Source organism: Epinephelus moara, chromosome 7, assembly GCF_006386435.1.
Source record: "Epinephelus moara isolate mb chromosome 7, YSFRI_EMoa_1.0, whole genome shotgun sequence".
NCBI lineage: Eukaryota > Metazoa > Chordata > Actinopteri > Perciformes > Serranidae > Epinephelus > Epinephelus moara.
Genome location: NC_065512.1, coordinates 36978675 through 36998148, shown reverse-complemented (window position 1 = coordinate 36998148; position 19474 = coordinate 36978675). Strand labels below are relative to the sequence as shown.

Genomic DNA, 19474 nt, shown 5'->3' with positions numbered 1-19474 from the left:
AACACACAGATACAACTGTGCTCAGTTTAATTTGTATGTATTGGGACCTTTAGGAAGGAGATGGTGAAGTGGTAGCACATTATAGGCTGGATGACTTACAAAGGCACTTGTTTTGTAGGACTTCCGTACTGTCATTTCTGTGACATATTAACCTGGATATTCAACAAATTCTTCCTTAGATTCAGAATTACCTGTAAGATTTGATTTTCTGGATGTGAACAAATCTACTGTGGTATGTATTAACATTTTCAATTATGTTACCAACGTTAGACAAGAAGGCTTCTTTATTTTCAAGTCCCTGAGACGCATGAATAATGTGCTACACGGCAGGTTACAGTGGAATACCAAGTCTGCCACATAAGGCCTTAAATCGCCTGTTCTTATTATTTTGTATATTAGATTACAACATTACAACTTAGCTGGAACAGGTCCTGTGTCAGTAAGCGCACCTGAGATAAATCAAACAAAAGTTCTTTTAAGTTTAGTGTAAGTTAAGACATGCAAACACACTGTCGTGCTTAAGTAACCACAGCCTGAAACTTCCTAAAACATCAATATAAACAAACTGAAAATGCAAAATGTCACACTACTACACACTAGGGCTGCCACTAACAATTATTTTCACTGTCGACTAATCTGTCGATTATTTCTTCGATTAGTCGCCTAATCATTTTATCGAAAAATGTGTTAAAATGTTGACAAAAGGTCGGTCTGTCTCGCCCAAACCCCAAAATTACATCATCTTATGTCTTGTTTCGTACTCACGCCAAAGGGTTTTAGTTCACTGTCACGGGAGAGTGTGTAAAGCTGCCAATATCTGAAGGTAAGAAGCTGCAGTAAGAGTATTTTGGGGTACTTTTATAGTACTTTTCTATGAAAAATGACTCCAACCGATTAGTCGACTACTAAAATAGTCACCGATTATTTTAATAGTCGATTAGTCATCGATTAGTCGACTAATCGTGGCAGCCCTACTACACAATCATGCTTGAGACTGTAAAAATGGGGCATGTGTAGTATCTTTCCTCTTTCAGTAACTTGTTGCAGCCTTTCATTATGTTTAAATAACAGCTGACACAGTACCAGTGTTGCTGTAGAAACAGCTCAATTTTGTTCAAGGAAAAATAAAATACTTTTTGCTCTATCTCATTATGGACCCAAACTAAATTGTATTGTTAGCCTCACAATGTTGTGAAACCCTTTCCAGTCACAAGGAAGAGTACACTGAGTGATTCTGCTCCTCTGTGAAGAGAGTTTTTACCCACACTTGTCTTGTCAGCTAACCAGCACAGCAGTACAGCACAGCACAGTCGAATGTTTGTTATCTAAACACAAAAGCTAGGTGCAGCAAAAAAAAATGAATGGTACACTGAAGTTTAGGTTAGGAGAGTGTAAAGCTCTTTCTTTAAACAGTTGCTTGGTATTAGAGGCATCCGCCTAAAGCACCATTTATGGCGAATGAATCCATCACCCTCTCTCTCTCTCTCTCTTCCTCTCAAACTAAATAGTTTCCACATTAGTTGCCAAGTGATCAGTTGGGCCTGTGCTGAGGATACTGCCTCTGTTGGGCAAACTAACAACACAGAAAGTGCCCCTAAAAAAAGTAGAAACGTGTTTGTCTAGCAGCCCTGTCACACCTCAAGAAAAAGAAACACCATCGCCTGCTTTTAACAAGTTAAAATACTGACTCACTAAAGCCTCCACAGGCATTATAGCATCCAGAAAACACATACAAAAAACACACTAACCATGCATCATTTAAACTCCAAAATACCACATTTAGACAATAAGACCTTGTGGAACACCATAGGAAAATCCATGCTGTAATTTGGTATCAAAACTTTTGATATCTAGACATTTCTTTAAGAACTGCATTTTCAGGCAAATGCATGGCAAGCATTTCTGTTCTGGAAACTGTTTACCCTCAATATAGGGCTACTATGGGAGCTACCATCATCACTGGAGAATAAAATTGGTCTCAGCTTTCCAGTCAATCCAATTCATGTGATTCTAAGACTGTGAAGGGACCCCAGTATGCAGAAATATTAAAAAACAATCTGAAAATAGCATGAGAAAAATGGCATGGATTTTGCCCAAAACTGCATGGTTTTAGCATTTAGTGGGCATGTCTGTAAAGGGAAGACTCATGGGCCCCTTTTACACTGCCAGATTTTCGGCGAATGTTGGGCCATTTTGCAGGCAAGCTGCGAGCGTTTAGACACACAGAGCCGGATTGGCAAGTTGATCCGAGGTGCCCAATTTTCCACTGCATAGGGGTAAACATATTGGCGGAACCTTTTTGGTTTTGGTCTAGTAGCAAGAGGGAAACGCAAACCTGAAAGACACTGTAAAGATGAGCAACTGGGGAGACAAGGAATTGCGCACCCTCCTTGGCCTCGCAAATGAAGAGGCCATTAACCGTCAAATGACGGGAACGGTGAAGGACATGCCAACTTATGAGAGAATCGCCGAAGGACTGAGCAGTCGCAGCTTCCCTCAGAGTACGTCACTGTTTACGTCACATGCTGAGCTACACGTTTTGTTACTTGCTCACGCCCCCCATTGGCCTGAAAAAGCACATTTGGTATGAACAAAAGTAGGTAGGCGGCATTTTGCTGCACTCCCCGATTTTGTTTTTATACTGCCAATGCTGAAAGAAGGCTGATTGGGCTTTCCTGCAAAATTTGCGCAATTCCTATTCAAAAAGGGCTATGGATACCCATAGACCCTATTTCCATACAGATACCTTGAGGTGAGAGGTCAGGAGACCCCTGTGAAAATGGCCATGCCAAAATATAGCTTTGGAGCATTATTAAGTCCTCTCTCTGGCTTTAAAACTAAGCCGACTTCAGCTCTGAAAGACAGTAATGTCTCACACAGAGCCGGACTGGCAAGTTGATCCGAGGTGCCCAATCTTCCGCTGCGTAGGGGTAAACATATTGGCGGAACCTTTTTGGTATAAACAGAGTGAGGCGCCCTTCCACCACGGGAGGGGCTGTTGATGATGCCGCACGTGCGACCCACTGGCGGTGGACTATCCGGAAACAGCTGATAGCAGGAATGAGCAGCTAGTAGCAAGAGGGAAACGCAAGCCTGAAAGACACTGTAAAGATGAGCAACTGGGGAGACAAGGAATTGCGCACCCTCCTTGGCCTCGCAAACGAAGAGGCCATTAACCGTCAAATAACAGGAACAGTGAAGGACGGGCCAACTTATGAGAGAATCGCCGAAGGACTGACCAGCCGCGGCTTCCCTCGGAGTACGTCACTGTTTATGTCACATGCTGAGCTACACGTTTTGTTACTTGCTCACGCCCCCCATTGGCCCGAAAAAGGCACATTCTGTATGAACAAAAGTAGGCAGGTGGCATTTTGCTGCACTCCCCGATTTTGTTTTCATACTGCCAATGCTGAAAGAAGACTGATTGGGCTTTCCTGCAAAATTTGCGCAATTCCTATTCAAAAAGGGCTATGGATACCCATAGACCCCATTTCCATACAGATACCTTGAGGTGAGAGGTCAGGAGACCCCTATGAAAATGGCCATGCCAAAATATAGCTTTGGAACATTATTAAGTCCTCTCTCTGGCTTTAAAACTAAGCCGGCTTCAGCTCTGAAAGACAGTAATGTCAGCCAAGGATGGCGGGGTCCCGCGGAGTGGAAGAGGTTAAGCAGGGCTTACAATAGGAAAAATGATTGATGCTTTTTTTTAAGAGAATTTTTAATTCTAAAGAGTAGATCAAGGCCAAATTTTAGTTTGGCACAATGTAGGGAGCTTTATCTGCTACTGCAATTATTGACTCCTCCTTGCGACGCCCAATATCTGCCAGCTGGAGTCTTGCACTATCTTGAGTTATAACCAGGCCAGATCCAATTAAGCCTCTCTTGTTCCTTCTCCTAAACTCTCATTTCAAACTCTCCATAGTCTCTCATCACCATATTTCTCAGGCATGTGCCAGACTTCTGGGAGCTAAAACACAGCAATGCCACACACATGGTCACTTGAAGCACACAAAAACTACCATGCACAACATGGCATCACAGCATTAAGACTGCAGAGACAGAGAGAAAAGCCTTCCCTGTTCTAAATGAGCTACACAGTATGTAGGGCATTGGGGGCAGGCTTGGCTTTGTTCAGGCAGATATCTCTGACATTTTTAGGCCCTAGTGGAGCAAAAGCAGCATATCCCGACATGAAATCAGAGCTTTAGTAAACAATGTGTTCTAACAGTTATGGCAGAGAAAGCAACCTGTGGTTGGGCACTGAAAGAACTGCTGATGGAATCACAATTCAGGGTTAGATAAAAATTCTGCCCTAGATTAAACTTCAAAATAAAGCACTATCAATCACAGAAGAAGAATGTGAGCCAGATCTATAGTGAAGGGAAACAATGATGTTATGTGCCTCTGCCTGCCTGAGAACATTTTGCGTTATTGCACAGTAAACAGTCAGAAAAACTGGAAATTCCTCCTTCCACAAACCAGAAGGCCATTATATGGCAGTACAATGACGTGGAAGTACAGTCTAAACACAGAAAAGAAACACAGAACTCTGCAACAGTTTTACACTGTAGCTTAGATGTTTACAAGTTACTCTATTCGATTCAAAGGCCAGTAGTATCAATTGTACATGTAAGAAAAGCCGTCAATGTTTAGGCATCTGAAAACAGACCATAAGTCAGTGACTGACAGCTTTTTGAATCAGTGATTTAAACCATTAAGTTGCTCTGAACCTTTTATCTCAAACATAAGCATGTCACAGTGGAATGAGCCGCCACAGACATTTCCTAATAAACTAAAGGCAAAACAACGCTTCTAACATGCTGTTAAACACAATACTGCCTTTTACATCAAGTCAGTCCACAACTGACAGACAATTTCAGTGGGCGTAAAATGAGTCGTTGATTAAAGACAAAAAGCGTAAACAGAGATTCCTGAGTGCAGTAATGTACTGTCTAAAACAGAATGCAAATGGGGAATCATAAAGCTATCTGGTCATAGTAAAGGCTTAAAGGAGCTATATGTAAGAAATCTAAAGCAAATAGTCGTAAAATCCTCCTAATATGTCACAGAGACTAAGGAATAATGTTCATATAACATACTGATGTCACCGACAACAACAGTACGGCCAGAATATTTGCATCTAAAAAAAATTTTTGCGGCCCGCAAATCATGTTTATGTTTTGAATTTGTGTTTTGGCCTGTTGCGCCACCCACCGCCGTCTACCAGTCACACAGTCAGTAGAGTCTCAGCATCAGTTACAGTTACGACTGAGCTACAGCAGCACGGCAAGCAGCATTAGCAGTGTCCCAGCATGAGCAGCCGGCTTCTCCTCAGCTGTATCCTGGCAGCAGCGTTAGCAGCAGAGAAGCCGGACTTGCTCGAACGGTCCGCTGGAAAACCGAAGATCAAGGATGTGGCGACGCAGCCCTGCCACAGCAGCTGCCCGTGGGCAAACAAATCAGTCTCCAGCGTGCCGCTGTCCAGCAACCTCGAATATGTAGGGGAGGGGGGGCGAACAAGACTCGCGGCAGTATTTTGAATTTGAGCGCAGTAACCGTTTTGGCCACATTCTTACATACAGCGCCTTTAAAGGGATATTTCAGATCTTTTGAAGTGGGGTGTATGAGGTACTTACCCATAGTCAGTGTATTTCTTACAGTGGATGTCTGTTGGCATGCCCCCAGTTTGGAGAAGCAACAGGAGTACTGACACAGAAGCTGAGCGATGTACTGCTGGGGACAGAGGCAGCAGCAAAATGTATTTTCCTACCTAAACAAAGTCCCACCTAAAAAACATCTGCAACACTTTAAGTGTATGCTTTATTGAGAGTATTTTCACCGCTTTACCTTTCTGTCAGACAGCCCACTCCTACAGGGAAGCTGTCAACGGCTTTAGTTACCCATCTATGCTCTCATCACAGCCACCGGACTCCAATGACAAAAACAGTAATTTTGGCTTGCTGAACACAGGAGCTGCTGGTCTACAGCTGCCTCCATCAGTTTGTTAGTTTGAGTTCATGTGTGATTTTGCTGAACTAACTGTTCTCAACACCAAAATCACAAAATAACACAAACAAAATAAGTGAGCGAGGCAGGAGTGGACCAGCAGCACCTGTGTTCCCCAATGTTAAATCACCGTTTTTCTCAAAGGAGTCTGGCTTTGAACAGAATAATATAACGGCTTTAGTTCCCTGTCAGAAATCACTGTCTGACGGTAAGGAAAAGCAGTAAAAAATATTCTAAAAATAGCATATACTTAAATTGATGCAGCTTTTTTTTGTGGGACATTTTTAGGCAGCTACAGTGTGTTCTGTTGGTGACCCCACCTACAGCAATACATTCCTTAGCTTACGTATCAGACTCCAGCCTGCGTCTCCAAACTGGGGGCATGCCGACTGACATCTAATGTGGGTAATACACTAACTATGGACAAGTACCTCAAAAATTCCGAACTATCCCTTTTCACCAGCTACCGGCTACAGTTGTGAGGAAATTCCTATTGTTCACTGCTTCGTCATTGGAGTTTACCTTGAAGTTGCTGGAGTTGACCCAGGAGCTGGCGATGCCATCAACCATTTTGTCCAGTGCTGTCTGATCCTGCTCCAGGTCGTGGGACTTCTCCTTCTCCAAAATGTAATCAATGATCTCCTGCCCCACCTGCAGCCGACGGCCCATGTCCTTCTGCAGGACCAGGGCCAGGCAGTTCTCCATGCTGGGCTCCATCATCCTGGCCTCTGATAACCAACCCCTCTGGCTTCCTCAGTCTGCCTGGCTGAATGACTGACTGACCGGATACTAGTAATCCTCCACTGCTCAAAGCAGTGGGTATGACAGCTAAACAAAAGGAGCCCCAGTTAATGGGTGTTTGGGCTGGGTGACCCGGAAAAAGGGAGAAAAAAGAAAGAGGCAAATGTACACAGTCTGCTTGTATTTTTATCCCAGAGGACAGGCCTTGTCTTTGTGCCAAGTGCTAGCTCGCTAGCAAGCTAGTGGCCGTGCCCTAGGGATGGATGGAGCAGGGCTTGGGGAATGGCAGCAATGCAGCATGTGTGTGTCTGGACAGCAGCTGGGGAAAGTTTACTACTCCCTCCCACTTGGGTTTTTTTCCCTCTTCTTCTCTTATAGGAGTCTGAGCCAAACCGCTACAGCAGGGGTAGAGGAGGTGGTTTTGGCAAACAGCGTGCAAGGCAGCAAATGGAGATGGATGGAGAGGGCTAGCTTAGAGCTCCATGTCTTGTCCCGGGATCTGCCCTGGAGAGCCCTAAAGGAGCAGAAAGGACAGCAGACGGTCAATTCATTATCAAATCTCTTCATTACTGATCCCTCCTGTTGCATTACAATGCATCACACTAAATGAACTTTAGTATTTTTCTTGCCTTACAGTAAAAAGAGAGTGATTTAGCTAATACAAAAGCTCACCCTTCTGTTAGACATTATATGACCAAAAATATGTGGACTCAAAGAAAATCCTAATGCCACAGCATACAGTATTAGTTTAGATTAATGTGACCCGTCATTTTCTGCAATTAATTATTTGTCTTAAAATGTCAGAAAATAGAGAAAAAAGTCCATAAAATGTATACTGTGCCCATGGTGATATCTTCAAATTCCTTGTTTTGTCCAACCAACATTTCAAACCTCAGAGATTCAGTTTACTATTACATTGAGCACAGAAGAGCAGCTAAGTCTAATATTTTGGAAGCTGACACCAGATTTCGTTATTTTAATAAATCATATGCAAATCGATTACCAAAATAGATTATTTTTCTCTGGATCGACTAATTGTTTGAGCCCTCCCAACATCAGTGGCTGACCTCACAATACTCCTGGAGCTGAATGAGAGCAAATCCCCTGCAGCCAGGTTCCAAAATCTTGTGTAAATTCTTATCAGAAGAGCTGAGCCTGTTATAGCAGCAGAATAATGCCCACAGTTATGGAATGAGACATATTACTAGAACACAAGGGTGTCCAAATACTTTTGGCCATTGTGTATGTAAATCCCCAGTTCCTCAATAAGCTACTGTTGCTGAGCCACACATGAGCAGCCAGTGATGACTTATAGTCAGTGCTGCTGAAACAACAAATCTACTCTCTAGAATATAATCAAACCAGGTAGGGAAATCATCACTCAAAAACAAAATGACAAGACATTTAAATCAAGGCTCTGAATTAATCCCCCCCCCCATCTCTGACAGCTTCAAATGCTCAACCCGACAGCCCACTACTGTCGTGAAAAACACAGGGGCTGAGGGTTCCATTAAATTAAGACACAGGAACAACAAGGTGGTGTTTATTTGCTCCAGTTCCAAGCTGCTGGATCTTATGCTGACTACGCTTCTTTTATTCAAACAACCCCAGGCTTTTTGTGTGACAAGTCTATCTACTTGAAAGGACTGTTAAACAACTTCTGTCGAAGATGGGCCTTTGTTCTGGGAGGGGAAACTCAAACCTGCAGGTCTTGAAGCAGCTAGATGTTGGCTATATTCACTTGACTATAACCTTTTTGTTACCATAATGTGTGAACTATTTTCTCCTTTTTAGTGCAATGACAAGGTGACCACAAAAAATGTGAGAAGTTTCCCTTTTTACAGGTTGCCTATGGTAACAGTTGCTTAATTCATGTATTTGTTAGTTTATTTGCTGAGGACAACACAGACAAACACTGTTACATAGCCAGAAGTAATGCAGTGTGTATGGGGCTAATTTGGAGTCCCTGTCCCTTGTTAGGATTTTAAATTCTGGTTAAAGAAACTAAGTAACTAAGCAGATAAAACAGATACAGGATATAAACAACAGAACTGTGTGCATGTGTATAGCCACATGTCCATGTGCATTGTACATGACTGTGTATGCACGGACAATAAAGTGTGAAAGAGTGTATAAATGCTGAAGAAGCTGGACTGGTCAGAGTGTAATACATTTTGGTAATACTGTATTAGCTCTTTTGAACATAAGTTGTGAAAATGCAATAGATCCACTTAAATAATCCATTATTTCTATCCTATTGCACAGACTCAACCTTCTAGGTTAGGTTTTACAGAGGTATAACTACGTTTTAAGGATCTATTTGACCATGGGTCTCTCTATCCTTTGCAGAACTTTCATAAAAGTCTGATCTTCCTTAGTGACACTTGTTCCAATTTTTCCAAATAAATCATTTTCTACAGAATACCAATCCTAAATTCCCTAGCTGCCCCACAGGAAACCCCTATTGATTCCTTATTGGCTGTTGACCCAAATTTTAAAAAATCATCTCTAATATACAGCATATCATAAGTTCTACCATTTACCACCCAACAAAGAACCCCAAAGCTTGTGGGAACAGAAATTGAGAACTGTATTACCTGATGACCAATGGCAGCATATTTTGCAATTAGTTCACTCTTCCTCCTTCTGTGCTAAGCGTGGCCTCTTACAATGGAAGATTGTAAACAAGGTCCATTACACCAAGACACAGCTTTCCAAGATTTATCTTAATTTAACAGACTCATGTAACCGGTGCCGGCAATCTCCAGCCGATCACACTCACATGTTCTGGTTTTGCCCTAGGCTTTTTACATTCTGGCCTGAAATTTTCAACACCCTTAATACTGCATATAACACTGCTATTATTTCTGGCCCTCTCTCGTCCAGAGTCCCTCTACTGTCCAATAATTCTAAAAGCATGTAACATGTTCCTACATTTAGTAGCCTACCTTGTTGGCAAGATGACTTATGCTTCTTAAATGGAAGTTTGTTCAACCACCGACCGACAATAGGTGGTGAAAGATATTTTACTGTTTATCAGACTGGAGAAAGTTAGATTTTCCCTTATAGGTTCCCTAAAATCTTTTGAAAAGACTTAAAGACCTCTCCTAAACTATACTGGATCTCTGACCTCCTTGCCTGGTTGTGACGACTGAACGTCCTCCTTTTTTTGAGTTATTTTTATCTGATTATTTATTCGTTATTTCCTTGTCACTGCTGCTGAGTCTTGTTATGATTGCTGTTCTTAGTGTGATATGGTTATTGCTTTCATTTTTGTTACTGTTTATCTTTTAGGAAGGCAGGGTAAGGGGAGAAAAAAATTGTGAAAAATGGAACATTTCATGTTCGCTCTGTGATTTGTATGCTTTGTACTGTTCTTCCAATGAAAAAAAAAGAAAAGAAAATGCAATACATGTCAGTAACATTTCGATTTGTTATGATTAAATCATCCAAAAAATTGCTTACAATTGACCATCCTATCCTCTTTGTTCAATGTACATCAGACCTACCTAACGTTACACTCACCTTTGACAAGCTGGTTACACAGATTTGCCTGACGTCCGCCATGCACACACCTCTCTGCTTTTTTTTTTTTTTTACAACGTTAGCTGAGCCCAGGCTAGCTCAGAGCCTGACCATCACTGCTAGCAGTGCCAAACGAAGGAGCGCCTTGACAGCTACTACATACTGCTAACGTGAAACAAAAAGCCTCCCTTGTAATTTACCCCAGTGACCATGAAACATTCCTTTTCTTTGCTTCTCCCTAAAACAGCAGGCCAACCTTTCTACTGTACCAGACAGAGTAGGTGTGTGGGGAATAAAAGCTAAAGCTAGCCTCCAGCGAAGCCCTTCCTTTCAATGAAACGTCAGTTCAGACAGGCAGCACAAAGAGAAGAAAATGTGACAAGGAGGCGAGGAGGTGTACCTACAGCAGTATTTTTTCCACTTACCATATCCCGCTTTGACGCCGCAGCTGGTTTGGACATACAGCTCGTGTTTCTTTTTGTAAATATACAGTGTACGGCCTCAAATCTCTTGTGTCTTTCTCTTTCTCTCACTCACACTCTCCACCCGGAATGCTGCCTGCAGGACAAGAATGGGATCGTCGTGCGCATGCGTAGTCGATCCAGGGATGATGTTGGCACTTGGAAAACTGTCGCATGGCAATACAAAAAAAAACCCTGTCGGTGTGTATCATGGACGCTATAAGTCGACATCTGGCGACATCTACTGGACGCATGGGGTCTGTGATTTGTCTACATTGCTATGTTGGTTTTCACTGAAGCGTAGAGTATTTACATTTTTGTGCAACTGTTGCATACAGAAAGATAGAAAGGAAGATTTCCAGAAAAATGGCGCGATGCATTACTGGAAACAGGGAGAGTATGTCCTGGCTCCATTCAAACGCATGTCCACAGCAACTGCACATCAAATAGGTAATATACATTAAATTATGTGTAAAAAACAAATTTACAAGCGGACCCCAGAGCCCCAAATACAACCCACTATATAACCTTAATTCAGCTTGGAGGTCACATTGAGATTCATCAAAAAATGGTTGAAGTGTTTGACGGTTGGTCACCGGTTTGTGACTGGTGGGAAAATATCTACCATTTATTGACCAAATTTGCAGTTTCCTTTGTAGTCATCAAAATTCTTATTTAAAATCTGTCATCAGCAGTCCCCAACATTGCCAGTAGAATGGTCAGTTGCATTCTACAGTAACTACTTTACATATCAAAAACACTTATAAAACATCAATATGAATGCTGACTGCAAAGGCTAAACATGTATGTATTTCAACATTGTTACTTTATTGTAGCATACATTGTAACATTGTTCTTTTAGTGTAACATGTACTGAAACATTAATATTGTAACTTTAGTGAAACATCTGACCACCTGCACCTTTGCCCATGGCATTTCTGGCTGGCCCCTGTGATGGATAGTGGCCCTTGGCTGTTCTAGCTGTTCTGTCTGGCTTGTAGAGGCCCTTGGCTCTTCTGGCTGGCCCGTCTGTCTGAAAGTACCAGTGTCAGAACATACACAACTATCCTACCATGCTGTAAGGTGGTACACAAGCTACAATGATCAGTCTAAGTGATACAGAAGTTTTGAAAAAAGGTGGATGGTGAGACAAACCTGTAAATAATATCAGCAAAATCAGTCTGAGTGAGCAAAGAGCCAGCGAATAAGCATTTCTTGTTGACATGGAAAAACAGGATTTTAGGCTGCGATTTTAGTGTGCGAGATGGTCGATTGGTGTTTAAAATTTAAACTTTTGTCCAACCAAATTCCCAAGTGCTTATAACTTTTGACAGATTGAATGGAGACACCATCAGGAGTATTGACGGAAACAGTTGAAATCTTTGTTTGCTCAGGAGAGAAAGCCCTAATTTTTTTTGTGGTTGAGTTTAAAAGCAATTTCAGATCCGCATACAAATGGTACTTGCAGAATTTAAACTTATCCCAGATACTATTAACATAAATTAAAAAATGGGCCCAAAACTGATCCTTGTGGAACACTCTTCTTCAAAATGACTATCAGACATGACATTGCCACTGTGTCTGGTACTACAATTGTACCCACAACACAACCAGTCTGTGCTTTGTAAACAGGCCTTAGGGTCAAAGAATATTCATGTCAATTATTCACCTATTTTACAGTCTCTAGTGATAATGAGTTACTATTTTTATTACCTTATTAATGTGAGGCATTAATATGTATGTTAATATAATTCAACAAGGTTCATAGCTGCAATACTTTCAATTTGGTTATGGAAAAATGAAAACTGTTGTTATCATTGCAGAATTTCATATTGTGATGAACATTTTTCCCAGCAGACATTTCAGACTTTGTTCTATAAAAAAGGCTTCCTGCACTGCCGGTGTTTATGCCCGTGTTTTTTTTGGAATGCTCGTAAATCCGAAAAATAACAAAAACAAAAGGATTGCTCTAGAGCACATTCTCAGATTATTTATTTTTAAAGATCATAATTTACATCAGTGGGTCTCAACAACTGGTCGTTGAGGGAGTTCCAGAAAAATGGGGAATTGTTTTCCACTAACGAAGTGAGCCCGTCATGGGTAAGAGTCAACAGAGTGTCTTTTCTGATTATAGGATTCACTTCCTCCACAGTAACATCCTCAACTGTAGTTGACAGCTATTACATTTTGGTCTTAATCATATCTAACAACCAAAAACTTTTCAGATTGAGGTCTCCCTAGAATTTTTTTATTAAATGGGGGTCACTGGTTTACATAGCACAAATTTAACCACACTTTTAGACAAAGCAAAAATAAAAATGCTGCTGTTTTGTATCAATACAACAGCCCTGTGTGGTAAAGGAAGAGGTCCGCTCCAAGACTGAAATGCACATCTGCCTTTGTCAAAGAAGTCCCGGCACAACTGTTGCCCATAAATCAGGCTCAGTGTGATTCTGCAAGCACCATCTGTGGTGCTCACTACTGTAGTACCCACAATTATGGTGGTATCTTTCATACGAGTGTCTTCCTACAATGTGATGTGATTTCCACATCCTGAAAGACACTAATTTCTGAACACAGTTCAAAAATGATGTATGCAACTGTACACTGACAGCAAGAGAACCAAGTCCACAATAAAACAGTGAGGACTTTCACTGTGCTTCTGTGTCCTCTGCAATGGGTTCTTCACTCTCTGAATCATTCTTCTCCTCACTGTCACTGTCTTCCTCTGAGGAGCGCTCTTCATCTTCCACTGCAGCTGGCATCTTAATGATAATTTCATCATCTTCATCGTCATCGTCGACAACCATGGACTTCCTCTTCTCTAGGACAGAGGGGGTGCAGAGTGGTGTGGTGTCCTGAAATGGAAGAAAGGAGCACATTAGCTGTTTAAGTTATCCCCTAGCACCAAACAATGCAGCTTTGATTTCCCCTTGCGATAATTCAGTATGTTGGTACATGGGTTTTATCACGCAGCCACCAAAAGACACACGCAATAAGCTTAACGCACCATAGTACTATAGGCACAGTTATCTGACCCCAGATCACTGGTACACCTGAGGCCATTTTCAGAATGTGCCGAAGCTAAATGTAACATTAGTGTTGACCTTACTTCACTACATGTAGATGCATCCATGGAATCGGATGACTTTTTCTTCTGAGGAACCTGGGCAGCCTGAAAATGCAAAGAGAGCACTAAAGTTTAACATGATGCCAACAAAAGTATAGATACTACAGGAGTAGCTCTGTGATGCTGTAGACCTATAAAACTCCATGATTTGATTGGAAGAGTATGCCTCTTATAATGGATCACATGACATTTCTAGATTTTGAGGACTTTCACTTATATTCTTAAAAAGGTACACTATGCAGGATTTTCCTAAATAACAATGTATAATCATACAAACGTGGGGTGAGGCTATATAGCCAACAAATAAAATTACAATACTTTTAGGCTACATAGCGATACACAATATCTATCTCGAAATTTTGAAATCTCCTCTAAACTACTGAAGATTCCTAAAATAATTAATAATAATAATAAAGTAAAATAAAGCCCTGTTTAAATAAATTTACATAAAGTACTGTAACAAAGTTATATAAAGTACTGTTACACTAAAGATAAATTAAGTACTGTTTTAATAGTTCGATAAAGTACTGTTACACTAAAGTTAAATAAAGAACTGTTATAATTAAATAAAGTATTGTTTTAATAAAGTTAAACAAAGTACTGTTATAATCAAATTAAATAATGTACTGTTTTAATAAAGTTAGATAAAGTACTGTTTTAATTAAGTTAAATTAAACATTGTTTTAATAAAGTTAAATAAAGTACTGTAATAAAGGTAAATATAGTAGTTACACTTAAGTTAAATAAAGTACTGTTATAATCAAATTAAAGTACTGTTTTAATTAAGTTAAATAAAGTATTTCTTTAATAAAGTTAAATCAAGCTGTAATAAAGGTAAATAAAATAGTTAAACTTCAGTTAAATAAAGTACTGTTATAATTAAATTAATTGAAGTACTGTTTTAATAAAGTTAAATTAAGTACTGTTATAATAAAGTTAAATAAAGCAGAGAGGTGTGGATGGGAGGGAGAGTGTGTGCTAGTGGCTTAAAAAACAGAATGCCTTTTTTTCTTCCCATTTTGTTGTCCACAGATTATGAGCAACACACACAACGACAAAGCTCATTTCAAAACAAGATTAACTCTGGGGTTGACTTTTACTTTCACAAACGTGCACTGAAGGAGAGGATGAAAAGTGATGTGGATTTGGCCTGTTATCTGACAGGTAGGTGCAGGCCTTTAACTTTGTTAGCTTGCACAAGTATCAGCTCTCCCAAAATTTCAGGGATGACTCTTTTCTAGCTCATATAAATACACAGCAGCTACAGTAGCTGCCATTTAAAGTTACTATCTTAATGTCAATATACGTACAAATCCAGGGAAGTCATAGTCGATGCCGTGTGCTGCAAGTCTCTTGCGAAGCTTCCCCTCTTTCCGTAGGAGTTTGTCTTTCAACTTGGTGATCTGCTCCTCTGTGCGTTTCTTATTGTAGCGGAGTACAGCAGGATGGGAGGGTTTTGCAAACTTCTTTTCGGAGCCAACAAACAGATTCTCATGCACCTTCTCTGGAGGAATCACGTGACCTGGGAAAGAGCAAGAAGCCACATTGGGCTGATGATCTTGGAGCAAATCACATTTACAGTGAGTAAATGGATATAAATCATGAACTCACAAAATGGAAAAAAAAATATCTTTACTGTGATACTTTCTGTAAACAGATCTTAAAAATTCAGCTAATACTAGAAATCAAGATGAGCCACATTTCAGTATCATGGAATTTACAAGATCTACGACATCATTTTATATCTGATAAACCCGTGTGTGTGTCAGGTGGCCTGATCATCCTCTTTAGGACAGCAGGAGCCATGGTGGTAACTAACATATGAGCAATACTCACATTTGATGAGTCTCTCTCCCATGAGGTAATTGTTCATGGTTTCTGCAACAATTTTGGCTACTTCATCACAGTCAAACTCTACAAACGCAAAGCCTTTGGTTCCACCTGTCTGAGACAATGAGACAGAAAAAAATGGATATTACATCTCAATAGTTTCACATCACACATCTTAATTTGATTTAGGTCTATCTAAATTCCATTTTGAATGCATTTCCATTTAATGCTTTACACTTATTTTAGTTTTTCTCGTGCTTTTGTGGGCACATGGGTTTTATCGCTCTGCCAACATTAGAGCAGGTGATAAGCTTTACGTACCACAATACTTTAGGCTCAGTTATCTGATCTCAGACCATTGTGGCATCTGAAACCATTTTCAGTCCGAGCCAAAATTCTGCAGTAACACTTCTACAATGTCCTGTCAAACTGATGGGAAATCTGTCATCTAAAATCTCATACAGCAAACAGAGAAATTCTAAGTTTTTGTTCTTTTGTAATGTACAGGATTGAAAGTGAATTATGCAGAGTTAGATATTTCAAACATGATTTTATATTTAGTTGTCATCTATGCTACCTTCTTACTCCTGGCCAGCCGCAGCCTCAGGACTTTCCCAAATTGTTCCATGTAAGACTTTAGCTGAGGTTCAAACAGCCCCTTTGGCAGGTGACTGACGTAAACCACTCCAGGGGTCAAATGCCCCCCCTGCAAAAAAAACAAAACAAGAGGAAAGAGAATAAACAAGAGGACAAGGTTACATAGACGATAAATAAACATTTGTACAATATGCAATCTGTTATGCATATATTTTTATGATTGCACATTTTGACTAAGACGTCACAGGTGTACATAAAAAAAAAAGTTTCAGTTTCCTGGTATATTACATGCTGACTCGCTGTCAGTCCTTACCGGGACACTTGAATAGAGCAGAGCCATTGACAATGTTGCACCTGCGCTTTTCCTACAATGACAAGTCCAAATCCCTGCTATTAAAAAGGCCTATTCTATTCCCCTTATATAAATGTTTATTATATTTAATTTCAATCATAACTTGTTTCTTTATCATTACTTTACTTAACATATTCTGGTTCATAAAGCGATATCATTGTTCAATAATAGTTAAATTTTTTTTGTATGACACATCTGATATAATGTATAATTACCTTTAAATGCCCAATAAAGCATCTTGTATCAGTAAAGAGAAAAACAAAATAAGGAAAAGGGAACGACGGGTAGCTTTGCAGACAGACCTGGGTAGGGTTGCAGCGATATCCCAGTCTCAAGGTATACTGTGCTATAAATGTTGATGGCTATTATACTGTGTACATTTGCCTATCTACAATATTGTAAACAAAAAAATACAATGAGATCTCCCCCTTCCCTTAGCTATTTTAAAAGGGGAGACTTTTTACACATATTTCCATTAAAATAATTGTTTCAAGTTTCAGTTACAGTAATAAAACATTTGTTCAACCAAAAATAACCTTCTGTTTTTATTCCTTTCATTCTAAATGATGATGATATAAATTCTGTTACACCGTGACACTGTGAAACCATGATATTTTCTGAGACGGTCATCGTACTGTGAAAATCTCTTGACCTGAGACACCCTGATGGCCAGTTTCTGTTTGGAAACGCATCAGAGTTTGCAACCCTGTCAAACCAATATACTATGAGACACCACTTTAGTTAGCAGCTTTTTCATGATGAGGCTTAAAAGGGGAACTACGCCTACTTTTTAAAATTAATTCATATTATTCCTGTGGTCTAAGGCGATTCAAACATACTACATAAACAACTCTCTCCCAAATGGAAAAACTAGAGTGTGCTACAACTCAAAGTTGTCCTGGTGATCTGGTAAAGATGTTACAGATGACACTGACATCAGCCAGGGGAATGTTCTGTAGAATATGAGTGTGTATATGTATATTAAGGATGGGAATCACCAGAGGCCCCATAACCCGATATTATCACAGTACGTAAGTCACAATGGAGCTATTATTGCATTTTTTAAACATTTTATAATATAATGCCTGGAGCGATGACATATATATTACAATCTATTGCGATTTACTACCTTTTCACGACTGCAGATTATGTCCCTAAAGAAAAATAAACTCAACATCTGTTTTATCTGACAAGATTCAGGTTTTAGTCATTTTTAGTGCAGCACAATGTTTCTAATGGACTGCAAAACCAATTTTATGAAGAAAGCTACCAAAAGTTAATTTTATATTTGAAATAATAATTTATATAAAATAAAAATCGTCCATGTATGTACACACTATTGTAATGCAAAATATTGGGATAGGCCTACTACACCAATACCAATATTTTTTCTCCCACCCCTACTGAATATGGGTACATATTCTGTTTCAGCACTGAAAACCCTTCTATAGAATAACGCTCATTTAGTTGTGAAAATGAATGAATAAATAAATAAAAGAAAAAAACAAATATTCTGCGGGTCCATAAAACCAGTCTACAATTAACTGTCTGTTGAGCAGCTCCAGACTTCATACTTGATGACATCACAAGTTTGAGACGTCCTTCTCTGGTTTCTGGCCTTTAAACAGAGTAGCTCATGTTCACTAATATTAACTGAACTCTCCTTCTTCACAGAAATAACATATGAATTGTTAATTTAGGTGTTGCTCCCCTTTAATGTGATAAATACATAATGCTATCTAAAACAGCGACAACAGTAACGTTAAATGACTTGACCATAGTATAAAAGCGCCAGGAGACGCATTTACCACAGCTGAAATTTTAAGCTAAATAGCTCACAACATCCGACGGGTTATGGAATAAGGTGTGACACCTGCTACCGTCGGAAATAAGAAGATACTCTCGAGTAAACGGAGCAATAGCACATCCTATTTTGTGAATTCATGATTTTTCACGGTCACACGAGGACCTACCGTGCTGAATTTGTTCTTCTTCGCCTCCTGCACCTTCTTCTTGAACTCGGACTCTTGTTTAGGGTCCAGAGCCAGCAGCTCTTTGGGCCTCTGAGCCGCTTCTGCCTTACTTTCAGTCATTTCGATTAATTATGGAAACCAGACATAAGTTGTACAAGAACACACACCACCGTTTGTCAACTCTACACGAACCACGTTGGTGTCTTTATCCGGTTAACCATGTGGTAACAACCAAAGAAGTGCTAAAGGAGGAAGCAAAGGTTTCCGTTTGCGCTCTATAGTCATGCGCTCGGTACAGCGCCATCTGCAGGCGTGGATATGGAGGCGTTTATCTGTTTTAACAGCAGCAGTAAACGCAGCTGGAGTGAGTATACGAGTACTGAAGCCCTTTTCCGTCACTTGAAACAAAATCACCTATTACAGTAAGTATGTTGTCGAATTATAAAGTGTATAATGACTATGAAAATATTATATCCTAAACATAAAACAATATCTTATCATTATGAATTCCTATTTTCTGCATTTATCCTTTAAATCTAATTGCTGTAATTTATTTTTTATTTATTACATTTAAATAGTTTTTTATATAGCTACCTTATGTTTTCTTATTATTTTCGATTTGACTTATCTCAAAACCACGAAATATTTAATTATTTGATAATGAGACATGTTAATGTGATCTTGATTTATCATCTCATAATTATAAGATACCATCTCATAAGTATGAATTAATAACACACCAATATAGGGTATGTCAGAAAAAATGTTATCGGTATCAGGTAATAACATTAAAAGTTTCTTGTTATAACAAGATGTTTTTCATGTTTTTATAAGACATTTTTATGTTATGACAAGA

At 39.7% G+C, this 19474-nt stretch overlaps 2 protein-coding genes and 2 non-coding genes across 38 annotated transcripts in view; all 4 read right to left on the bottom strand.

The window, feature by feature from the left end:
- clasp1a (cytoplasmic linker associated protein 1a) overlaps nucleotides 1-10855 on the bottom strand; it is a 129521-nt gene extending 118666 nt beyond the window's left edge. For all 35 annotated transcript variants that reach the window (XM_050049859.1, XM_050049860.1, XM_050049867.1 and 32 more), the window contains exons 1-2: nucleotides 10701-10855; nucleotides 6532-7264 (exon numbers count right to left, since the gene is read on the bottom strand). In XM_050049859.1, the coding sequence (XP_049905816.1) occupies nucleotides 6532-6729 (198 nt within the window). In that variant the 5' untranslated portion in view covers nucleotides 6730-7264; nucleotides 10701-10855. The remainder of the gene's footprint in view (nucleotides 1-6531; nucleotides 7265-10700) is intronic.
- Nucleotides 10856-12700: 1845 nt separating this feature from the next.
- Nucleotides 12701-18851, bottom strand: nifk (nucleolar protein interacting with the FHA domain of MKI67). The gene is made up of 6 exons (XM_050049899.1): nucleotides 18619-18851; nucleotides 16274-16402; nucleotides 15703-15811; nucleotides 15177-15388; nucleotides 13849-13911; nucleotides 12701-13594 (listed from the first exon to the last, which is right to left on the bottom strand). The coding sequence occupies exons 1-6, from the start codon at nucleotides 18736-18738 to the stop codon at nucleotides 13388-13390; spliced, it is 840 nt and encodes a 279-aa protein (XP_049905856.1). The 5' UTR covers nucleotides 18739-18851; the 3' UTR covers nucleotides 12701-13387.
- On the bottom strand, nucleotides 13683-13813 carry LOC126393643 (small nucleolar RNA ACA64). Its single transcript, XR_007570288.1, has one exon. It is a non-coding gene; the product is annotated as a small nucleolar RNA ACA64 (small nucleolar RNA).
- On the bottom strand, nucleotides 15955-16084 carry LOC126393639 (small nucleolar RNA ACA64). Its single transcript, XR_007570285.1, has one exon. It is a non-coding gene; the product is annotated as a small nucleolar RNA ACA64 (small nucleolar RNA).
- Nucleotides 18852-19474: the final 623 nt, after the last annotated feature.